General features: G+C 38.2%; 1 protein-coding gene across 1 annotated transcript in view; it reads right to left on the bottom strand.

Annotated features, from left to right (window-relative positions):
• Window positions 1-23,588, bottom strand: part of LOC106596553 (sodium/mannose cotransporter SLC5A10) — a 326,022-nt gene that overhangs the window by 260,117 nt on the left and 42,317 nt on the right. The window contains 3 exon segments of the mRNA XM_045712524.2: window positions 13,887-14,055; window positions 14,377-14,527; window positions 21,061-21,168. Coding sequence (XP_045568480.1) covers window positions 13,887-14,055; window positions 14,377-14,527; window positions 21,061-21,168 — 428 coding nt within the window.

Genomic DNA, 23,588 nt, shown 5'->3' with positions numbered 1-23,588 from the left:
ACCCTAACTATATAACTAACTATAGAACCCTCTGATCACACCAGTATATAACCCTAACTATATAACTAACAATACTATAGAACCCTCTGATCACACCAGTATATAACCCTAACTATATAACTAACTATAGAACCCTCTGATCACACCAGTATATAACCCTAACTATATAACTATACTATAGAACCCTCTGATCACACCAGTATATAACCCTAACTATATAACTAACTAACTAACTAACTATAGAACCCTCTGATCACACCAGTATATAACCCTAACTATATAACTAACTATACTATAGAACCCTCTGTTCACACCAGTATATAACCATAACTATATAACTAACTATAGAACCCTCTGATCACACCAGTATATAACCCTAACTATATAACTATACTATAGAACCCTCTGATCACACCAGTATATAACCCTAACTATATAACTAACTAACTAACTAACTATAGAACCCTCTGATCACACCAGTATATAACCCTAACTATATAACTAACTATACTATAGAACCCTCTGTTCACACCAGTATATAACCCTAACTATAAAACTAACAATAGAACCCTCTGATCACACCAGTATATAACCCTAACTATATAACTATACTATAGAACCCTCTGATCACACCGGTATATAACCCTAACTATATAACTAACTATACTATAGAACCCTCTGATCACACCAGTATATAACCCTAACTATATAACTAACTATACTATAGAACCCTCTGATCACACCAGTATATAACCCTAACTATATAACTAACTATAGAACCCTCTGATCACACCAGTATATAACCCTAACTATATAACTATACTATAGAACCCTCTGATCACACCGGTATATAACCCTAACTATATAACTAACTATACTATAGAACCCTCTGATCACACCAGTATATAACCCTAACTATATAACTAACTATACTATAGAACCCTCTGATCACACCAGTATATAACCCTAACTATATAACTAACTATAGAACCCTCTGATCACACCAGTATATAACCCTAACTATATAACTAACTATAGAACCCTCTGATCACACCAGTATATAATCCTAACTATATAACTATACTATAGAACCCTCTGATCACACCAGTATATAACCCTAACTATATAACTATACTACAGAACACTCTGATAACACCAGTATATAACCCTAACTATATAACTAACTATACTATAGAACCCTCTGATCACACCAGTATATAACCCTAACTATATAACTAACTATAGAACCCTCTGATCACACCAGTATATAACCCTAACTATATAACTATACTATACTACAGAACCCTCTGATCACACCAGTATATAACCCTAACTATATAACTATACTATAGAACCCTCTGATCACACCAGTATATAACCCTAACTATATAACTATACTATAGAACCCTCTGATCACACCAGTATATAACCCTAACTATATAACTATACTATAGAACCCTCTGATCACACCAGTATATAACCCTAACTATATAACTAACTATAGAACCCTCTGATCACACCAGTATATAACCCTAACTATATAACTAACTATACTATAGAACCCTCTGATCACACCAGTATATAACCCTAACTATATAACTATACTATAGAACCCTCTGATCACACCAGTATATAACCCTAACTATATAACTATACTATAGAACCCTCTGATCACACCAGTATATAACCCTAACTATATAACTATACTATAGAACCCTCTGATCACACCAGTATATAACCCTAACTATATAACTATACTATAGAACCCTCTGATCACACCAGTATATAACCCTAACTATATAACTATACTACAGAACACTCTGATAACACCAGTATATAACCCTAACTATATAACTAACTATACTATAGAACCCTCTGATCACACCAGTATATAACCCTAACTATATAACTATACTATAGAACCCTCTGATCACACCAGTATATAACCATAACTATATAACTATACTATAGAACCCTCTGATCACACCAGTATATAACCATAACTATATAACTATACTATAGAACCCTCTGATCACACCAGTATATAACCCTAACTATATAACTAACTATACTATAGAACCCTCTGATCACACCAGTATATAACCCTAACTATATAACTATACTATACTACAGAACCCTCTGATCACACCAGTATATAACCCTAACTATATAACTATACTATAGAACCCTCTGATCACACCAGTATATAACCCTAACTATATAACTATACTATAGAACCCTCTGATCACACCAGTATATAACCCTAACTATATAACTATACTATAGAACCCTCTGATCACACCAGTATATAACCCTAACTATATAACTAACTATAGAACCCCCTGATCACACCAGTATATAATCCTAACTATATAACTAACTATAGAACCCTCTGATCACACCAGTATATAACCCTAACTATATAACTATACTATAGAACCCTCTGATCACACCAGTATATAACCCTAACTATATAACTAACTATACTATAGAACCCTCTGATCACACCAGTATATAACCCTAACTATATAACTAACTATAGAACCCTCTGATCACACCAGTATATAACCCTAACTATATAACTAACTATACTATAGAACCCTCTGATCACACCAGTATATAACCCTAACTATATAACTATACTATAGAACCCTCTGATCACACCAGTATATAACCCTAACTATATAACTAACTATAGAACCCTCTGATCACACCAGTATATAACCCTAACTATATAACTAACTATACTATAGAACCCTCTGATCACACCAGTATATAACCCTAACTATATAACTATACTATAGAACCCTCTGATCACACCAGTATATAACCCTAACTATATAACTAACTATACTATAGAACCCTTTGATCACACCAGTATATAACCCTAACTATATAACTAACAATAGAACCCTCTGATCACACCAGTATATAACCCTAACTATATAACTATACTATAGAACCCTGTGATCACACCAGTATATAACCCTAACTATATAACTAACTAACTAACTATAGAATCCTCTGATCACACCAGTATATAACCCTAACTATATAACTAACTATACTATAGAACCCTCTGTTCACACCAGTATATAACCCTAACTATATAACTAACTATAGAACCCTCTGATCACACCAGTATATAACCCTAACTATATAACTAACAATACTATAGAACCCTCTGATCACACCAGTATATAACCCTAACTAAATAACTAACTATAATATAGAACCCTCTGATCACACCAGTATATAACCCTAACTATATAACTATACTATAGAACCCTCTGATCACACCAGTATATAACCCTAACTATATAACTAACTATACTATAGAACCCTCTGATCACACCAGTATATAACCCTAACTATATAACTAACTATACTATAGAACCCTCTGATCACACCAGTATATAACCCTAACTATATAACTAACTATACTATAGAACCCTCTGATCACACCAGTATATAACCATAACTATATAACTAACTATAGAACCCTCTGATCACACCAGTATATAACCCTAACTATATAACTACTACTACTAGAACCCTCTGATCACACCAGTATATAACCCTAACTATATAACTAACTATACTATAGAACCCTCTGATCACACCAGTATATAACCCTAACTATATAACTAACTATACTATAGAACCCTCTGATCACACCAGTATATAACCCTAACTATATAACTAACTACTAGAACCCTCTGATCACACCAGTATATAACCCTAACTATAGCTAACTATACTATAGAACCCTCTGATCACACCAGTATATAACCCTAACTATATAACTATACTATAGAACCCTCTGATCACACCAGTATATAACCCTAACTATATAACTAACTATACTATAGAACCCTCTGATCACACCAGTATATAACCCTAACTATATAACTAACTATACTATAGAACCCTCTGATCACACCAGTATATAACCCTAACTATATAACTAACTATAGAACCCTCTGATCACACCAGTATATAACCCTAACTATGTAACTAACAATAGAACCCTCTGATCACACCAGTATATAACCCTAACTATATAACTATACTATAGAACCCTCTGATCACACCAGTATATAACCCTAACTATATAACTAACTAACTAACTATAGAATCCTCTGATCACACCAGTATATAACCCTAACTTTATAACTAACTATACTATAGAACCCTCTGTTCACACCAGTATATAACCCTAACTATATAACTAACTATAGAACCCTCTGATCACACCAGTATATAACCCTAACTATATAACTAACAATACTATAGAACCCTCTGATCACACCAGTATATAACCCTAACTATATAACTAACTATAGAACCCTCTGATCACACCAGTATATAACCCTAACTATATAACTATACTATAGAACCCTCTGATCACACCAGTATATAACCCTAACTATATAACTAACTAACTAACTAACTAACTATAGAACCCTCTGATCACACCAGTATATAACCCTAACTATATAACTAACTATACTATAGAACCCTCTGTTCACACCAGTATATAACCATAACTATATAACTAACTATAGAACCCTCTGATCACACCAGTATATAACCCTAACTATATAACTATACTATAGAACCCTCTGATCACACCAGTATATAACCCTAACTATATAACTAACTAACTAACTAACTATAGAACCCTCTGATCACACCAGTATATAACCCTAACTATATAACTAACTATACTATAGAACCCTCTGTTCACACCAGTATATAACCCTAACTATATAACTAACTATAGAACCCTCTGATCACACCAGTATATAACCCTAACTATATAACTATTCTATAGAACCCTCTGATCACACCAGTATATAACCCTAACTATATAACTAACCATAGAACCCTCTGATCACACCAGTATATAACCCTAACTATATAACTATACTATAGAACCCTCTGATCACACCAGTATATAACCCTAACTATATAACTAACTATACTATAGAACCCTCTGATCACACCAGTATATAACCCTAACTATATAACTAACTATACTATAGAACCCTCTGATCACACCAGTATATAACCCTAAATATATAACTAACTATAGAACCCTCTGATCACACCAGTATATAACCCTAACTATATAACTATACTATAGAACCCTCTGATCACACCAGTATATAACCCTAACTATATAACTAACTATACTATAGAACCCTCTGATCACACCAGTATAAAACCCTAACTATATAACTATACTATAGAACCCTCTGATCACACCAGTATATAACCCTAACTATATAACTAACTATAGAACCCTCTGATCACACCAGTATATAATCCTAACTATATAACTATACTATAGAACCCTCTGATCACACCAGTATATAACCCTAACTATATAACTATACTACAGAACACTCTGATAACACCAGTATATAACCCTAACTATATAACTAACTATACTATAGAACCCTCTGATCACACCAGTATATAACCCTAACTATATAACTAACTATAGAACCCTCTGATCACACCAGTATATAACCCTGACTATATAACTATACTATACTACAGAACCCTCTGATCACACCAGTATATAACCCTAACTATATAACTATACTATAGAACCCTCTGATCACACCAGTATATAACCCTAACTATATAACTATACTATAGAACCCTCTGATCACACCAGTATATAACCCTAACTATATAACTATACTATAGAACCCTCTGATCACACCAGTATATAACCCTAACTATATAACTAACTATAGAACCCTCTGATCACACCAGTATATAACCCTAACTATATAACTAACTATACTATAGAACCCTCTGATCACACCAGTATATAACCCTAACTATATAACTATACTATAGAACCCTCTGATCATACCAGTATATAACCCTAACTATAAAACTAACTATACTATAGAACCCTCTGATCACACCAGTATATAACCCGAACTATATAACTAACTATAGAACCCTCTGATCACACCAGTATATAACCCTAACTATATAACTATACTATACTACAGAACCCTCTGATCACACCAGTATATAACCCTAACTATATAACTATACTATAGAACCCTCTGATCACACCAGTATATAACCCTAACTATATAACTATACTATAGAACCCTCTGATCACACCAGTATATAACCGTAACTATATAACTATACTATAGAACCCTCTGATCACACCAGTATATAACCCTAACTATATAACTAACTATAGAACCCTCTGAACACACCAGTATATAACCCTAACTATATAACTAACTATACTATAGAACCCTCTGATCACACCAGTATATAACCCTAACTATTTAACTAACTATACTATAGAACCCTCTGATCACACCAGTATATAACCCTAACTATATAACTAACTATACTATAGAACCCTCTGATCACACCAGTATATAACCCTAACTATATAACTATACTATAGAACCCTCTGATCACACCAGTATATAACCCTAACTATATAACTATACTATAGAACCCTCTGATCACACCAGTATATAACCCTAACTATATAACTATACTATAGAACCCTCAGATCACACCAGTATATAACCCTAACTATATAACTAACTAACTAACTAACTAACTATAGAACCCTCTGATCACACCAGTATATAACCCTAACTATATAACTAACTATACTATAGAACCCTCTGATCACACCAGTATATAACCCTAACTATATAACTAACTATAGAACCCTCTGATCACACCAGTATATAACCCTAACTATATAACTATACTATAGAACCCTCTGATAACACCAGTATATAACCCTAACTATATAACTAACTAACTATAGAACCCTCTGATCACACCAGTATATAACCCTAACTATATAACTAACTATACTATAGAACCCTCTGTTCACACCAGTATATAACCCTAACTATATAACTAACTATACTATAGAACCCTCTGATCACACCAGTATATAACCCTAACTATATAACTAACTATAGAACCCTCTGATCACACCAGTATATAACCCTAACTATATAACTAACTATACTATAGAACCCTCTGATCACACCAGTATATAACTCTAACTATATAACTAACTATAGAACCCTCTGATCACACCAGTATATACCCCTAACTATATAACTAACTATACTATAGAACCCTCTGATCACACCAGTATATAACCCTAACTATATAACTAACTATAGAACCCTCTGATCACACCAGTATATAACCCTAACTATATAACTAACTATAGAACCCTCTGATCACACCAGTATATAACCCTAACTATATAACTACACTATAGAACCCTCTGATCACACCAGTATATAACCCTAACTATATAACTAACTATAGAACCCTCTGATCACACCAGTATATAACCCTTACTATATAACTAACTATAGAACCCTCTGATCACACCAGTATATAACCCTAACTATATAACTATACTATAGAACCCTCTGATCACACCAGTATATAACCCTAACTATATAACTACACTATAGAACCCTCTGATCACACCAGTATATAACCCTAACTATATAACTAACTATAGAACCCTCTGATCACACCAGTATATAACCCTAACTATATAACTAACTATACTATAGAACCCTCTGATCACACCAGTATATAACCCTAACTATATAACTATACTATAGAACCCTCTGATCACACCAGTATATAACCCTAACTATATAACTAACTATAGAACCCTCTGATCACACCAGTATATAACCCTAACTATATAACTAACTATACTATAGAACCCTCTGATCACACCAGTATATAACCCTAACTATATAACTAACTATACTATAGAACCCTCTGATCACACCAGTATATAACCCTAATTATATAACTATACTATAGAACCCTCTGATCACACCAGTATATAACCCTAACTATATAACTAACTATACTATAGAACCCTCTGATCACACCAGTATATAACCCTAACTATATAACTAACAATAAAACCCTCTGATCACACCAGTATATAACCCTAACTATATAACTAACTAACTAACTATAGAACCCTCTGTTCACACCAGTATATAACCCTAACTATATAACTAACTATAGAACCCTCTGATCACACCAGTATATAACCCTAACTATATAACCCTCTGATCACACCAGTATATAACCCTAACTATATAACTAACTATAGAACCCTCTGATCACACCAGTATATAACCCTAACTATATAACTATACTATAGAACCCTCTGTTCACACCAGTATATAACCCTAACTATATAACTAACTATAGAACCCTCTGATCACACCAGTATATAACCCTAACTATATAACTAACTATACTATAGAACCCTCTGTTCACACCAGTATATAACCCTAACTATATAACTAACTATACTATAGAACCCTCTGATCACACCAGTATATAACCCTAACTATATAACTAACTATAGAACCCTCTGATCACACCAGTATATAACCCTAACTATATAACTATACTATAGAACCCTCTGATCACACCAGTATATAACCCTAACTATATAACTATACTATAGAACCCTCTGATCACACCAGTATATAACCCTAACTATATAACTAACTATACTATAGAACCCTCTGATCACACCAGTATATAACCCTAACTATATAACTAACTATACTATAGAACCCTCTGATCACACCAGTATATAACTCTAACTATATAACTAACTATAGAACCCTCTGATCACACCAGTATATAACCCTAACTATATAACTAACTATACTATAGAACCCTCTGATCAAACCAGTATATAACCCTAACTATATAACTAACTATACTATAGAACCCTCTGTTCACACCAGTATATAACCCTAACTATATAACTAACTATACTATAGAACCCTCTGATCACACCAGTATATAACCCTAACTATATAACTAACTATAGAACCCTCTGATCACACCAGTATATAACCCTAACTATATAACTATACTATAGAACCCTCTGATCACACCAGTATATAACCCTAACTATATAACTATACTATAGAACCCTCTGATCACACCAGTATATAATCCTAACTATATAACTAACTATACTATAGAACCCTCTGATCACACCAGTATATAACCCTAACTATATAACTAACTATACTATAGAACCCTCTGATCACACCAGTATATAACTCTAACTATATAACTAACTATAGAACCCTCTGATCACACCAGTATATACCCCTAACTATATAACTAACTATACTATAGAACCCTCTGATCACACCAGTATATAACCCTAACTATATAACTAACTATAGAACCCTCTGATCACACCAGTATATAACCCTAACTATATAACTAACTATAGAACCCTCTGATCACACCAGTATATAACCCTAACTATATAACTACACTATAGAACCCTCTGATCACACCAGTATATAACCCTAACTATATAACTAACTATAGAACCCTCTGATCACACCAGTATATAACCCTAACTATATAACTAACTATAGAACCCTCTGATCACACCAGTATATAACCCTAACTATATAACTATACTATAGAACCCTCTGATCACACCAGTATATAACCCTAACTATATAACTAACTATAGAACCCTCTGATCACACCAGTATATAACCCTAACTATATAACTAACTATACTATAGAACCCTCTGATCACACCAGTATATAACCCTAACTATATAACTATACTATAGAACCCTCTGATCACACCAGTATATAACCCTAACTATATAACTAACTATAGAACCCTCTGATCACACCAGTATATAACCCTAACTATATAACTAACTATACTATAGAACCCTCTGATCACACCAGTATATAACCCTAACTATATAACTATACTATAGAACCCTCTGATCACACCAGTATATAACCCTAACTATATAACTATACTATAGAACCCTCTGATCACACCAGTATATAACCCTAACTATATAACTATACTATAGAACCCTCTGATCACACCAGTATATAACCCTAACTATATAACTATACTATAGAACCCTCTGATCACACCAGTATATAACCCTAACTATATAACTATACTACAGAACACTCTGATAACACCAGTATATAACCCTAACTATATAACTAACTATACTATAGAACCCTCTGATCACACCAGTATATAACCCTAACTATATAACTATACTATAGAACCCTCTGATCACACCAGTATATAACCCTAACTATATAACTAACTATAGAACCCCCTGATCACACCAGTATATAATCCTAACTATATAACTAACTATACTATAGAACCCTCTGATCACACCAGTATATAACCCTAACTATATAAGTATACTATAGAACCCTCTGATCACACCAGTATATAACCCTAACTATATAACTATACTATAGAACCCTCTGATCACACCAGTATATAACCCTAACTATATAACTAACTATACTATAGAACCCTCTGATCACACAAGTATTTAACCCTAACTATATAACTAACAATAAAACCCTCTGATCAAACCAGTATATAACCCTAACTATATAACTGACTAACTAACTATAGAACCATCTGTTCACACCAGTATATAACCCTAACTATATAACTAACTATAGAACCCTCTGATCACACCAGTATATAACCCTAACTATATAACTAACTATACTATAGAACCCTCTGATCACACCAGTATATAACCCTAACTATATAACTAACTATACTATAGAACCCTCTGATCACACCAGTATATAACCCTAACTATATAACTAACTATAGAACCCTCTGATCACACCAGTATATAACCCTAACTATATAACTATACTATAGAACCCTCTGATCACACCAGTATATAACCCTAACTATATAACTCACTAACTACCTATAGAACCCTCTGATCACACCAGTATATAACCCTAACTATATAACTAACTATACTATAGAACCCTCTGTTCACACCAGTATATAACCCTAACTATATAACTAACTATAGAACCCTCTGATCACACCAGTATATAACCCTAACTATATAACTATACTATAGAACCCTCTGTTCACACCAGTATATAACCCTAACTATATAACTAACTATAGAACCCTCTGATCACACCAGTATATAACGCTAACTATATAACTAACTATACTATAGAACCCTCTGATCACACCAGTATATAACCCTAACTATATAACTATACTATAGAACCCTCTGATCACACCAGTATATAACCCTAACTATATAACTATACTATAGAACCCTCTGATCACACCAGTATAATAACCCTAACTATATAACTAACTATACTATAGAACCCTCTGATCACACCAGTATATAACCCTAACTATATAACTAACTATACTATAGAACCCTCTGATCACACCAGTATATAACCCTAACTATATAACTAACTATACTATAGAACCCTCTGATCACACCAGTATATAACCCTAACTATATAACTAACTATAGAACCCTCTGATCACACCAGTATATAACCCTAACTATATAACTATACTATAGAACCCTCTGATCACACCAGTATATAACCCTAACTATATAACTAACTAACTAACTATAGAACCCTCTGATCACACCAGTATATAACCCTAACTATATAACTAACTATACTATAGAACCCTCTGTTCACACCAGTATATAACCCTAACTATATAACTAACTATAGAACCCTCTGATCACACCAGTATATAACCCTAACTATATAACTTTACTATAGAACCCTCTGATCACACCAGTATATAACCCTAACTATATAACTAACTATAGAACCCTCTGATCACACCAGAATATAACCCTAACTATATAACTAACTATACTATAGAACCCTCTGATCACACCAGTATATAACCCTAACTATATAACTAACTAAACTATAGAACCCTCTGATCACACCAGTATATAACCCTAACTATATAACTAACTATAGAACCCTCTGATCACACCAGTATATAACCCTAACTATATAACTATACTATAGAACCCTCTGATCACACCAGTATATAACCCTAACTATATAACTAACTAACTAACTAACTATAGAACCCTCTGATCACACCAGTATATAACCCTAACTATATAACTAACTATACTATAGAACCCTCTGTTCACACCAGTATATAACCCTAACTATATAACTAACTATAGAACCCTCTGATCACACCAGTATATAACCCTAACTATATAACTATACTATAGAACCCTCTGATCACACCAGTATATAACCCTAACTATATAACTAACCATAGAACCCTCTGATCACACCAGTATATAACCCTAACTATATAACTATACTATAGAACCCTCTGATCACACCAGTATATAACCCTAACTATATAACTAACTATACTATAGAACCCTCTGATCACACCAGTATATAACCCTAACTATATAACTATACTATAGAACCCTCTGATCACACCAGTATATAACCCTAACTATATAACTATACTATAGAACCCTCTGATCACACCAGTATATAACCCTAACTATATAACTAACTATACTATAGAACCCTCTGATCACACCAGTATATAACCCTAACTATGTAACTAACTATACTATAGAACCCTCTGATCACACCAGTATATAACCCTAACTATATAACTAACTATAGAACCCTCTGATCACACCAGTATATAACCCTAACTATATAACTAACTATACTATAGAACCCTCTGATCTCACCAGTATATAACCCTAACTATATAACTAACTATACTATAGAACCCTCTGATCACACCAGTATATAACCCTAACTATATAACTAACTATAGAACCCTCTGATCACACCAGTATATAACCCTAACTATATAACTATACTATAGAACCCTCTGATCACACCAGTATATAACCCTAACTATATAACTAACTATACTATAGAACCCTCTGATCACACCAGTATATAACCCTAACTATATAACTAACTATACTATAGAACCCTCTGATCACACCAGTATATAACCCTAACTATATAACTAACTATAGAACCCTCTGATCACACCAGTATATAACCCTAACTATATAACTAACTATACTATAGAACCCTCTGATCACACCAGTATATAACCCTAACTATATAACTAACTATACTATAGAACCCTCTGATCACACCAGTATATAACCCTAACTATATAACTAACTATAGAACCCTCTGATCACACCAGTATATAACCCTAACTATATAACTATACTATAGAACCCTCTGATCACACCAGTATATAACCCTAACTATATAACTAACTATAGAACCCTCTGATCACACCAGTATATAACCCTAACTATATAACTATACTATACAACCCTCTGATCACACCAGTATATAACCCTAACTATATAACTAACTATACTATAGAACCCTCTGATCACACCAGTATATAACCCTAACTATATAACTATACTATAGAACCCTCTGATCACACCAGTATATAACCCTAACTATATAACTAACTATAGAACCCTCTGATCACACCAGTATATAATCCTAACTATATAACTAACTATAGAACCCTCTGATCACACCAGTATATAACCCTAACTATATAACTATACTATAGAACCCTCTGATCACACCAGTATATAACCCTAACTATATAACTAACTATACTATAGAACCCTCTGATCACACCAGTATATAACCCTAACTATATAACTAACTATACTATAGAACCCTCTGATCACACCAGTATATAACCCTAACTATATAACTAACTATACTATAGAACCCTCTGATCACACCAGTATATAACCCTAACTATATAACTAACTATAGAACCCTCTGATCACACCAGTATATAACCCTAACTATATAACTATACTATAGAACCCTCTGATCACACCAGTATATAACCCTAACTATATAACTATACTATAGAACCAAGAGTCATGGATTCGTTTTGGACTAAAGTGTATTGTTACCTGTTCGTTGGTTCTGGTCCAGAAGATAGCCAATGAGAAGACAGCGGTAACGGGTGGAGCCAGGTAACTGGTCACCGATTGGATGTAAACGTAGAGCTGTCCGCTATTGGCCGACTGCAGGATTGGAATCCACGCCACGCTTATCACCACCAGAATCACTGTTACTATCCTACACACACACACACACACACACACACACACACACACACACACACACACACACACACACACACACACGTGGAGATTTAGGAACCAAATACAATGACATCATCTCTTTAAGAATAGAACCAATGTCTAACCAGTCGACCAATAGACTGACCTGCCGACCAATAGACTGACCTGCCGACCAATAGACTGACCTGCCACCAATAGACTGACCTGCTGACCAATAGACTGACCTGCTGACCAATAGACTGGCCTGCCGACCAATAGACTGACCTGCTGACCAATAGACTGACCTGCCGACCAATAGACTGTGTGAGTGACTGACCTGCCGACCAATAGCAGCTCCCGTTCTGAGGCGTGGGTGCGGTACACCTTCCAGATGTCCATGGTGAAGAGCGTGGAGGACGAGTTGAAGATGGAGGTCAACGATGACATCAGATCCGCCATCATCACTGCTATCATCAGCCCCCGCAGACCTACGCACGCACGCACGCACGCACGCACGCACGCACGCGCGCGCACACACACACACACACACACACACACACACACACACACACACACACACACACACACACACACACACACACACACACACACACACACACACACACACACACACACACACACACACACACACACACACACGGAAGAGCGTTGGATTCCGTTGAAAAAATGTCCACTTATTTTGGGAACGTCCTCATTTCCTTATAAAGGGACGGCTTGCACCCCGGACAGGAATATCCAATAGGTACTACGGGAATTATGGGATGTCAGTCTCTTCCTGCAAACCGGTACTAACCCTGACTGACTCGTTTTAACCCGCGTCCTCATTCAAGGCATCGGACTAATGGTTCAGTTCTAGTCTATCTGGTGTCTATTCCAGTTCAAGCCAACCTCACGGTATTGTCTATTCCAGTTCAAGCCAACCCCACGGTATTGTCTATTCCAGTTCAAGCCAACCCCATGGTATTGTCTATTCCAGTTCAAGCCAACCCCACGGTATTGTCTATTCCAGTTCAAGCCAACCCCAGGTGGTAGTGGTGTCTATTCGCAGTGGTGCAAGCGCAACCCCATGGTATTGTCGTGGATTGCCAGTTCAAGCCAACCTGGGCACGGTAGGTTGTCTATTCCAGTTCAAGCCAACCCCACGGTATTGTCTATTCCAGTTCAAGCCAACCCCATGGTATTGTCTATTCCAGTTCAAACCAACCCCATGGTATTGTCTATTCCAGTTCAAGCCAACCCCACGGTATTGTCTATTCCAGTTCAAGCCAACCCCATGGAATTGTCTATTCCAGTTCAAGCCAACCCCATTGTATTGTCTATTCCAGTTCAAGCCAACCCCATGGAATTGTCTATTCCAGTTCAAGCCAACCCCAGGGTATTGTCTATTCCAGTTCAAGCCAACCGCAGGGTATTGTCTATTCCAGTTCAAGCCAACTCCAGGGTATTGTCTATTCCAATTCAAGCCAACACCACCATAGGAGCTGATTCACTTGATTCACTTCTAACTGCAGTGAAAAACCATAGGAGCTGATTCACTTGATTCCTTCTAACTGCAGTATAAAACCACAGGAGCTGATTCACTTGATTCACTTCTAACTGCTGTATAAAACCATAGGAGCTGATTCACTTGATTCACTTCTAACTGCAAAATAAAAACATAGGAGCTGATTCACTTGATTCACTTCTAACTGCAGTATAAAACCATAGGAGCTGATTCACTTGATTCCTTCTAACTGAAGTATAAACCATAGGAACTGATTCACTTGATTCCTTCTAACTGCAGTATAAAACCATAGGAGCTCATGCACTTGATTCACTTCTAATTGCAGTATAAAACCATAGGAGCTGATTCACTTGATTCACTTCTAACTGCAGTATAAAACCATAGGAGCTGATTCACTTGATTCACTTCTAACTGCAGTATAAAGCCATAGGCGCTGATTGGCTTGATTCACTTCTAACTACAGAATAAAACCATATGAGCTGATTCACTTGATTCACTTCTAACTGCTGTATAAAACCATAGGAGCTGATTCACTTGATTCACTTCTAACTGCAGTATAAAACCTTAGGAGCTGATTCACTAGATTCACTACTAACTGCAGTATAAAACCATAGGAGCTGATTCACTTCTAACTGCAGTATAAAATAATATAATATACATTCTACACCACCCAGAGACATGATGGAAACATTCTACACCACCCAGAGATATGATGGATACATTCTACACCACCCAGAGATATGACGGATACATTCTACACCACCCAGAGATAAGAAGGATACATTCTACACCACCCAGAGACATGAAGGATACATTCTACACCACCCAGAGATATGACGGATTCATTCTACACCACCCAGAGATATGAAGGATACATTCTACACCACCCAGAGATATGAAGGATACATTCTACACCACCCAGAGACATGACGGATACATTCTACACCACCCAGAGATATGAAGGATACATTCTACACCACCCAGAGACATGAAGGATACATTCTACACCACCCAGAGACATTTTACACCACCCAGAGACATTCTACACCACCCAGAGACATGAAGGATACATTCTACACCACCCAGAGACATGAAGGATACATTCTACACCACCAAGAGACATGAAGGATACAATCTACACCACCCAGAGATATGAAGGATACATTCTACACCACCCAGAGACATGAAGGATACATTCTACACCACCCAGAGATATGACGGATACATTCTACACCACCCAGAGATATGAAGGATACATTCTACACCACCCAGAGATATGAAGGATACATTCTACACCACCCAGAGACATGACGGATACATTCTACACCACCCAGAGATATGAAGGATACATTATACACCACCCAGAGACATGACGGATAGATTCTACACCACCCAGAGACATGAAGGATACATTCTACACCACCCAGAGACATTTTACACCACCCAGAGACATTCTACACCACCCAGAGACATGAAGGATACATTCTACACCACCCAGAGACATGAAGGATACATTCTACACCACCAAGAGACATGAAGGATACAATCTACACCACCCAGAGATAAGAAGGATACATTCTACACCACCCAGAGACATAAAGGATACATTCTACACCACCCAGAGATATGACGGATACATTCTACAGCACCCAGAGATATGAAGGATACATTCTACACGACCCAGAGATATGAAGGATACATTCTACACCACCCAGAGATATGAAGGATACATTCTACACCACCCAGAGATATGAAGGATACATTCTACACCACCCAGAGACATGACAGATACATTCTACACCACCCAGAGACATGACGGATACATTCTACACCACACAGAGACATGAAGGATACATTCTACACCACCCAGAGACATTCAACACCACCCAGAGATATGACGGATACATTCTACACCACCCAGAGATATGAAGGATACATTCTACACCACTCAGAGACATGACGGATACATTCTACACCACCCAGAGATATGACGGATACATTCAACACCACCCAGAGACATGAAGGATACATTCTACACCACCCAGAGAAATGACAGATACATTCTACACCACCCAGAGACATTCCACACCACCCAGAGACATGACAGATACATTCTACACCACCCAGAGACATGAAGGACACATTTTACACCACCCTGAGACATGAAGGATACATTCTACACCACCCAGAGACATTCTACACCACCCAGAGACATGGCGGATACATTCTACACCACCCAGAGATATTTTACACCACCCAGAGACATTCTATACCACCCAGAGACATGACGGATACATTATACACCACCCAGAGACATTCTACACCACCCAGAGACATGAAGGAGACATTTTACACCACCCTGAGACATGAAGGATACATTCTAACACCACCCAGAGACATTCTACACCACCCAGAGACATGACGGATACATTCTGCACCACCCAGAGATATGACGGATACATTCTACACAACCCAGAGACATTCTACACCACCCAGAGATATGACGGATACATTCTACACCACCCAGAGATATGAAGGATACATTCTACACCACCCAGAGACATGAAGGATACATTCTACACCACCCAGAGATATGAAGGATACATTCTACACCACCCAGAGACATTCTACACCACCCAGAGATATGACGGATACATTCTACACCACCCAGAGATATGAAGGATACATTCTACACCACCCAGAGACATTCTACACCACCCAGAGATATGACGGATACATTCTACACCACCCAGAGATATGAAGGAGACATTCTACACCACCCAGAGATATGAAGGAGACATTCTACACCACCCAGAGAAATTCTACACCACCCAGAGACATTCTACACCACCCAGAGATATGACGGATACATTCTACACCACCCAGAGATATGAAGGATACATTCTACACCACCCAGAGATATGAAGGATATATCTACACCACCCAGAGATATGACGGATACATTCTACACCACCCAGAGACATGAAGGATAGATTCTACACCACCCAGAGACATGAAGGATAGATTCTACACCACCCAGAGACATTCTACACCACCCAGAGATATGACGGATACATTCTACACCACCCAGAGATATGAAGGATACATTCTACACCACCCAGAGACATGACGGATACATTCTACACCATCCAGAGATATGAAGGATACATTCTACACCACCCAGAGACATGAAGGATACATTCTACACCACCAAGAGATATGACGGATACATTCTACACCACCCAGAGACATTCTACACCACCCAGAGACATTCTACACCACCCAGAGACATGACGGATACATTCTACACCACCCAGATACAATCTACACCACCCAGAGACATGAAGGAGACATTTTACACCACCCTGAGACATGAAGGATACATTCTACACCACCCAGAGACATTCTACACCACCCAGAGACATGACGGATACATTCTACACAACCCAGAGATATGACGGATACATTCTACACCACCCAGAAACATTCTACACCACCCACAGATATGAAGGATACATTCTACACCACCCAGAGATATGAAGGATACATTCTACACCACCCAGAGACATGAAGGATACATTCTACACCACCCAGAGATATGAAGGATACATTCTACACCACCCAGAGACATTCTACACCACCCAGAGACATGACGGATACATTCTACACCACCCAGAGATATGAAGGATACATTCTACACCACCCAGAGTCATTCTACACCACCCAGAGACATTCTACACCACCCAGAGATATGACGGATACATTCTAAACCACCCAGAGATATGACGGATACATTCTACACCACCCAGAGATATGAAGGAGACATTCCACACCACCCAGAGATATGAAGGAGACATTCTACACCACCCAGAGAAATTCTACACCACCCAGAGACATTCTACACCACCCAGAGATATGACGGATTCATTTTACCCCACCCAGAGATATGAAGGATACATTCAACACCACCCAGAGACATAACGGATACATTCTACACCACCCAGAGATATGACGGATTCATTTTACCCCACCCAGAGATATGAAGGATACATTCTACACCACCCAGAGACATGAAGGATACATTCTACACCACCCAGATACATTCTACACCACCCAGAGACATTCTACACCACCCAGAGATATGACGGATACATTCTACACCTCCCAGAGACATTCTACACCACCCAGAGACATTCTACACCACCCAGAGATATGACGGATACATTCTACACCACCCAGAGACATTCTACACCACCCAGAGATATTCTACACCACCCAGAGGTATGAAGGAGACATTCTACACCACCCAGAGACATTCTACACCACCCAGAACCACCCAGAGTCATTCTACACCACCCAGAGACATTCTACACCACCCAGAGACATTCTTCACCACCCCTAGACATTCTACACCACCCAGAGATATGACGGATACATTCTACACCACCCAGAGACATTCTACACCACCCAGAGTCATTCTACACCACCCAGAAATATGAAGGATACATTCTACACCACCCTTATACATTCTACACCACCCAGAGACATTCTACACCACCCAAAGACATTCTACACCACCCAGAGACATTCTACACCACCCAGAGATATGACGGATACATTCTACACAACCCAGAGACATTCTACACCACCCAGAGACATTCTACACCACCCAGAGATATGAAGGAGACATTCCACACCACCCAGAGACATTCTACACCACCCAGAGTCATTCTACACCACCCAGAGACATTCCTTACCACCCAGAGACATTCTACACCACCCAGAGATATGACGGATACATTCTACACCACCCAGAGACATTCTACACCACCCAGAAATATGAAGGATACATTCTACACAACCCAGAGACATTCTACACCACCCAGAGTCATTCTACACCACCCAGAGACATTCTACACCACCCAGAGACATTCTACACCACCCAGAGACATTCTTCACCACCCCTAGACATTCTACACCACCCAGAGATATGACGGATACATTCTACACCACCCAGAGACATTCTACACCACCCAGAGTCATTCTACACCACCCAGAAATATGAAGGATACATTCTACACCACCCTTATACATTCTACACCACCCAGAGACATTCTACACCACCCAAAGACATTCTACACCACCCAAAGACATTCTACACCACCCAGAGACATTCTACACCACCCAGAGATATGACGGATACATTCTACACAACCCAGAGACATTCTACACCACCCAGAGACATTCTACACCACCCAGAGATATGAAGGAGACATTCCACACCACCCAGAGACATTCTACACCACCCAGAGTCATTCTACACCACCCAGAGACATTCCTTACCACCCAGAGACATTCTACACCACCCAGAGATATGACGGATACATTCTACACCACCCAGAGACATTGTACACCACCCAGAAATATGAAGGATACATTCTACACAACCCAGAGACATTCTACACCACCCAGAGACATTCTACACCACCCACTCACCGCTGGGCATGAGTTCGATGACCAGTTTGGGGAAGGCGATGTTGGAGCAGCCCACTTCCGCTCCACACACGCTCAGACACTCCTCTGCATCCACACAGCCCACCGAGTCTGGAAAACACAATTATTACCCTGGTTTATACTGGGTATTATACACACACACACACACACACACACACACACACACACACACACACACACACACCTCAAACACTACTCTGGGTCCACACACCCCAATTATTACCCTGGTTTATACTGGGTATTATACACACACACACACACGCTCAGACACTCTGGATCCACACACCCCAATTATTACCCTGGTTTATACTGGGTATTATACACACACACACACACACACACACACACACACACACACACACACACACACACACACACACACACACACACACACACACACACACACACACACACACACACACACACACCTCCTCTGGGTCCACACACCCCAATTATTACCCTGGTTTATACACAAACACACACACTCAGACACTCCTCTGGGTCCACACAGCCCACCGAGTCTGGAAAACACAATTATTACCCTGGTTTAACCTGTTAGGGCTAGGGGGCAGTATTTTCACGGCTGGATAAAAAACGTACCCGATTTTATCTGATTATTACTCCTGCCCAGAAACTAGAATATGGATATAATTATTAGCTTTGGATAGAAAACACTCCAAAGTTTCTAAAACTGTTTGAATGGTGTCTGTGAGTATAACAGAACTCATTTGGCAGGCCAAAACCTGAGAAGATTCTGTACAGGAAGTACCCTGTCTGACCATTTCTTGGCCTTCTTTGTCATCTCTATCCATTACAAAGGATCTCTGCTGTTACGTGACACTTCCTACGGCTCCAATGGGCTCTCAGAGCCCGGGAAAAAGCTGAATGACGTAATTCAAAGCCCTGGCTGAAACACATTATCGCGTTTGTCAAATGGCCGATGAGGGGACAGTGGGCTTAGGCGTGTGCACTGGCCGCCCCCGTCTTTCTGTTTTTCCCTCTATTTACCGAAACGCAGATTCCCGGTCAGAATATTATCGCTTTTTTACGAGAAAAATGGCATAAAAATTGATTTTAAACAGCGGTTGACATGCTTCGAAGTACGGTAATGAAATATTTATGAATCTTTTGTCACGAAATGCGCCATGCGCACGACCCTTATTTCCCATTCGGATAGTGTCTAGAACGCACGAACAAAACGCCGCTGTTGGACATAACTATGGATTATTTTGGACCAAACCAACATTTGTTATTGAAGTAGAAGTCCTGGGAGTGCATTCTGACGAAGAACATCAAAGGTAATCAAACTTTTCTAATAGTAAATCTGATTTTGGTCAGGGCTAAACTTGGTCGGTGTCTAAATGGCTAGCCGTGATGGCTGGGCTATCAGCTGAGAATATTGTAAAATGTGCTTTCACCGAAAAGCTATTTTAAAATCGGACATATCGAGTGCATAGAGGAGTTCTGTATCTATAATTCTTAAAATAATTGTTATGTTTTTTGTGAACGTTTATCGTGAGTAATTTAGTAAATTCACCGGAAGTTTGTGGTGGGTATGCTAGTTCTGAACGTCACATGCTAATGTAAAAAGCTGGTTTTTGATATAAATATGAACTTGATGAACTCCTCTGGTTCCACACACCCCAATTATTACCCTGGTTTATACACACACACACACACACACACACACACACACACACACACACACACACACACACACACACACACACACACACACACACACACACACACACACACACACACACACACACACACACTCAGACACTCCTCTGGATCCACACACCCCAATTATTACATTAACCTGGTCTACTGTTATTCAGAAAAGGACAGACAGACAGACAGACAGACAGACAGACAGACAGACAGACAGACAGACAGACAGACAGACAGACAGACAGACAGACACCAGGTCCAGGGTGAGACAGACAGACAGACAGACAGACAGACAGACAGACAGACAGACAGACAGACAGACAGACAGACAGACAGACAGACAGACAGACAGACACCAGGTCCAGGGTGAGACAGACAGACAGACAGACAGACAGACAGACAGACAGACAGACAGACAGACAGACAGACAGACAGACAGACAGACAGACAGACAGACAGACAGACAGACAGCCTGTTATTCAGAACAGGACAGACAGGACAGACCTGGCTGATGTTATCTACCTGTTATTCAGAACAGGACAGACAGGACAGACAGGACAGACTGGCTGATGTTATCTACTGTTATTCAGAACAGGACAGACAGGACAGAGCTGGCTGATGTTATCTACTGTTATTCAGAACAGGACAGACAGGACAGACTGGCTGATGTTATATACTGTTATTCAGAACAGGACAGACAGGACAGACTGGCTGATGTTATCTACTGTTATTCAGAACAGGACAGACAGGACAGACTGGCTGATGTTCTCTACTGTTATTCAGAACAGGACAGACAGGACAGACAGGACAGACTGGCTGATGTTATCTACTGTTAT

This window comes from Salmo salar, chromosome 02, assembly GCF_965601325.2.
Source record: "Salmo salar chromosome 02, fSalSal1, whole genome shotgun sequence".
Classification (NCBI taxonomy): Eukaryota; Metazoa; Chordata; class Actinopteri; order Salmoniformes; family Salmonidae; genus Salmo; species Salmo salar.
Note: the sequence above shows the minus strand (reverse complement) of the source record. Positions and strands in the feature narration are given on the sequence as shown.